We start from the raw sequence: 4,568 nt of genomic DNA, 5'->3' as shown, positions 1-4,568 counted from the left end.
CTCGTGTACTTAAATCAAATAATTGCTCTCTCACAGAAGCATGACGTACCTGTATAAAGTATCGCCTTTGTACATCTGTGATATTTGTGAACATAATTTCTTTATTAATGAATGAATGAATGAATGAATGAATGAATGAATGAATGAATGAATGAATGAATGAATGAATGAATGAGGCGTCACTACTCTGGGTTTTGCATGTATTGATGGCATGTTATGGGGGAGAAATGGGGGGGAACCCAGACAGGTGTAGCCGAGACCTATACATAAATAAAAAAGGAAGAAAAATCTGGTGCCACACGGATGTCCATTTTCTGTTGTTTATTTTTTCAGCGCAATCAGAATAACGTTTCGACATGCGTCTTCATCAGAGTCCCAGTCTGATAGCACTGAAAAAAGAATCAACAAAAATAGACATCCGTGTGGCACCAGATTTTTCTTCCTTTTTATTTATTTGATTTAGTTTACTTTAGAAGCCCGGAGTACGTATTGTATTTCCTTTCTTCCCTGAGACTTGTATTTGTTTGTATTTGTATTGTATTTGTATTGTATTTGTATTGTATTTGTATTGTATTTGTATTGTATTTGTATTGTATTTGTATTGTATTTGTGTCTGTGCTGCAGATGGGAGAGAGATGGCGGCCCCCTCCTCCTCCTCCGACCTCCAGCCACCACCGCCAGCAGCAGTCAGCAATAGCAGCAGAGCAGACCCCTACGAGCAGCGCGCCACCTCCTCCCCCACCCCCGCACACACCACTGTTGACGAGCCCCCACCACCCGCTCAACACCTCCCTGTTACTGCTGCTGCCGCCGGCGACCACCACCCAGAGCCCGGCACCAGCAACTCTCCAGGCGACCACCAGGTGACCAGCTCCAGCCGTTCAGGAAGGAAGGGGGACCATAAGAAGGACCGAGACAGAGACCGAGACCGAACCCCCTCCTCCAGCTACGGTGTCATCACACCAGCAGGGTTGGGGCCAGCGCCGACGGGGGGACACCACCACCGAGACCAGCGGCCTCGCTCCAGAAGCCCCAAAAAGACGGCCTGGCGAGAGCCCGACGCAGCGCAGAGGCCAGAGGAGGTGGTTGGGGGGGTGCGGGAGAGGAGGCGCAGAGGGGGGGAGGAGGGGGAGGAGGAGGTGCACAGGCACAGGCACGGACATGACAAAGAGACCGGCGAGGCCCAGGGAACCAACGAACGGCGGCGCAGAGACAAGGGACAGGCACAGAACTATGAGGCCGGCCACCACAACTCGGAAAGCGGCACGCTCAAAAGTCAAAAGGCTCAACGAGACCACGAGGCCAACAACGCCGAGAGGGAGAGGCAGAGGGGACGAGACCGAAACGGGGAGAGAAAAGAAAGGGACGACAAATCGAAACAGAGAGATAGAGAGAGGGAAAACAAGGAGGCCAAGGCGAGAGCTGCGGCAGAGGAGGACAATAACAGCAGGAGAGAGAGGGAGAGAGAGGCCAGGGGATCCAACAGTAGCCTGGCGCAGGACACCTTGAGCCTGGAGAAGAGGGGCCCCATCACCCCTGGCCCCTGGAAAGTCCCCAGCTCGTCCAGGATTCCATCCCATTTGGAGGGCCTCTAAAATGGGACAGCAAGGCACCACCACCACCTCCCCTTTACACCTGCCAGTCGGTTAAAACCGTATGGTGGAGAGTCTGCATTGTGAAGGGTTACCACAGGTTCGGCTCATGTGGAGGGTCACTAAAATGGGACAGCAAGGCACCACCACCACCACCTCCCCTTGACTGTACACCTTGTTGTATAAAGAGGGAGTAGCAGTACTCTTAGAGATGTAGTTACCACACAATTAGTATGGTATGATGTAGTTGACACCATGTAGTATCATACCACTAGTGTTGCAATGACATCTCGAAGAGTACTAGCTACTTCTGCCTTAGGTGTATAGAACTCTGGTGGGGAGTCTGCGTCGGTGAAGGGTTACCACAGGTTGGGCTTATTGGAGGGCCTCTAAAATTGGACAGCAAGGAACCACCACCTCAACTTTACACCTGCCAGCCGGTTAAAAGCATGTGGTGGAGAGTCTGCATGCGTGAAGGGTTACCACAGGTTGGGCTTATTGGAGGGTCACTAAAATGAGACATCGAGGCACCACCACCACCTCCCCTTTACACCTGCCAGTCAATAAACGTACTGTATGATGCCGACGAGTCTGCGTCGGTGAAGGGTTGCCGTACCACAGGTTGGGCTCGTTGCTTCCATACCAGTTGAACTTCTACCTATGCTGTGTCTGCCCTAGTAGTAGTTCAACCATCCAGGACACTGCATTGAGTCCTGGCCTTGACACTGCCAGCTACATGAAACCATTTCCTTGTGCCAAACCTGTTACTGTACTCACACCAGATGGACAGACAGACAGACAGACAGACAGACGTACAAATCCTCGTGAGTTTTGTGAAGGTGAAGCAGCTCTACAGGTCTCTGTTTTTAGTTCTGTTGATCTCCGTCCTCCTCCACCTCCCCTCGGCTCCTACCGTACCTTAAGCTGCCCCTACACACACACACACACACACACACACACACACACACACACACACACACACACACACACACACACACACACACACACACACACACACACACACACACACACACACACACACACACACACACACACACACACACACACACACCAACCACCCCCATAGAAAGTATATAAAATACACTACTGTCAGTGTCCTTCTATTGAGCGTGTCCAAGACATACGTACAGTACACCTAACTATCTCCTAAGACCAGACACTTGTGCTCAAACCGTATTGTTTACTTGCTTATGTGTTTATGAAAGATATGTTGTAAATTATGAAAGGTAATATAACAAATTACTATGTAATGCTGTATAGCTATTATTTTCACATTCTATTTCCTTCTTAATGTAAATATTATATACAGTATATGAAGATACTATATTCTTTTTCCATCACACACTCACACACACACACACACACACACACACACACACACACACACACACACACACACACACACACACACACACACACACACACACACACACACACTGCTTTAACTTCCAGAGGCCACAGCCTCTATCTTTCTTCAGGTATAAGCCCTTCCACTTCATTCCTTAGTCACACACACACACACACACACACACACACACACACACACACACACACACACACACACACACACACACACACACACACACACACACACACACACACACACACACACACACACACACACACACACACACACACAGCGTGTTCCACTGGCTCGCATGACTGACTCCAGATGACAGGAGTGTAGCTTTACTTGTGTGTGAAAACTACTTGTACATGCAGGATTGGGAAAGGGGAAGTTTACATGTTCTTTCTATATTTTCGACATCAAAAACAATGAGAAATTAAGACTGTGAAATAAAAAAAACATGGCTGCATACGAGAAATAGTGAAAATATGAAAAAAATGTCTCCTGATTTTGACGTGATAATTATTTTTGCCTTGTTTATTATACTGTACATTCTTTATTATTATACAGTTATTGTGTTTGTGTGTGTTTGTGATTTTTTTCTTTTTTTTTTCTTTTTCGAAGTTGTGAGTCGGCTTCAATGTGTTCACTCACGTGTTACTCACGCTGTAGTTGCCTCTGCAGGGGTGTGTTTCTCAGAAGCGTAGTTGTTAGCCAGTTAGCAACTTGGGGAGTTGCCAATGGGAAATTGCATTGTAAACAACAACAAAGTAGCTAACATGGTTAGCGACTATGCCTTTTAAGAAATGCACCCCAGTGTAGATTATTTGAAAGGGTGGGCACGTTAGAGAGTGAAAGACACACCTCATGGGTTATGCATGGTGAGAACGCAACGCAAGCAAGCAGCTTCAAGTTTCTCCTGAAAGTGTGCAGCACACCATACTGACACAGTAGTGCGTTAGACTGTGAAGACATCATCCATTGCAAAAAAAAAATGTGTTTGGTTGGTGTCAGCTCCCATTTGGTTTAAAAAGGTAGTTGCTACCAAAACCTGGAAATCCTAAGCCCAGAAAGTAAAAAAGTAAAACTGCCTTTATTCTCCTTTTTTCACTGTAAGGAAGAAGAGATGGCACTCGTTGCTTAATTGAGCCGTGTGTCTGATTATTTGTATATTCTTTCAGATAGATCAGAACATGATTGGGTGAAGAACAGTAGCCTATGTGGTAGGGTGTTTTTCACTTCCTGAAGTTGGGGTCTCCCACTCTGATGCTACCATTCGAGATAGTATCTAAAAAGGTTTCTTTGGTTGACGTTACTGTCACATATCTTAGCCCTCGTGCTGAGCTCTGCTGCTTGTTAAAGGGATTACACCACACGTCAATAACATCTGCTGAAGCAATGAGTGCTCCTCTCCTCACACATGAGGCCAGGTGTACCTCTGCAGAAGGATGAACACGCATCGCTGGAATTAAACAGTCCCCCCACCTTTTTAATTTTACTGAACTAGAAACGATGGTCCCCCAAATTTGGGAAGAGAACACTTGACACCACAGGTTACTTTTTTGCAAACCTATCAAGAGTAAGAGTGTCTCCTGTCTACAGTGTAT

At 47.0% G+C, this 4,568-nt stretch overlaps 1 protein-coding gene across 5 annotated transcripts in view; it reads left to right on the top strand.

Moving 5' to 3' along the window:
- magi3a (membrane associated guanylate kinase, WW and PDZ domain containing 3a) overlaps window positions 1–4,256 on the top strand; it is an 82,920-nt gene extending 78,664 nt beyond the window's left edge. For all 5 annotated transcript variants that reach the window (XM_063208594.1, XM_063208591.1, XM_063208593.1 and 2 more), the window contains one exon: window positions 625–4,256. In XM_063208594.1, the coding sequence (XP_063064664.1) occupies window positions 625–1,595 (971 nt within the window). In that variant the 3' untranslated portion in view covers window positions 1,596–4,256. The remainder of the gene's footprint in view (window positions 1–624) is intronic.
- The last annotated feature ends 312 nt before the right edge of the window (window positions 4,257–4,568 follow it).

Source organism: Engraulis encrasicolus, chromosome 10 (genome assembly GCF_034702125.1).
Source record: "Engraulis encrasicolus isolate BLACKSEA-1 chromosome 10, IST_EnEncr_1.0, whole genome shotgun sequence".
NCBI lineage: Eukaryota > Metazoa > Chordata > Actinopteri > Clupeiformes > Engraulidae > Engraulis > Engraulis encrasicolus.
The sequence above is the reverse complement of the archived record's forward strand: the minus strand, read 5'-3'. Positions and strand labels throughout refer to the sequence as shown.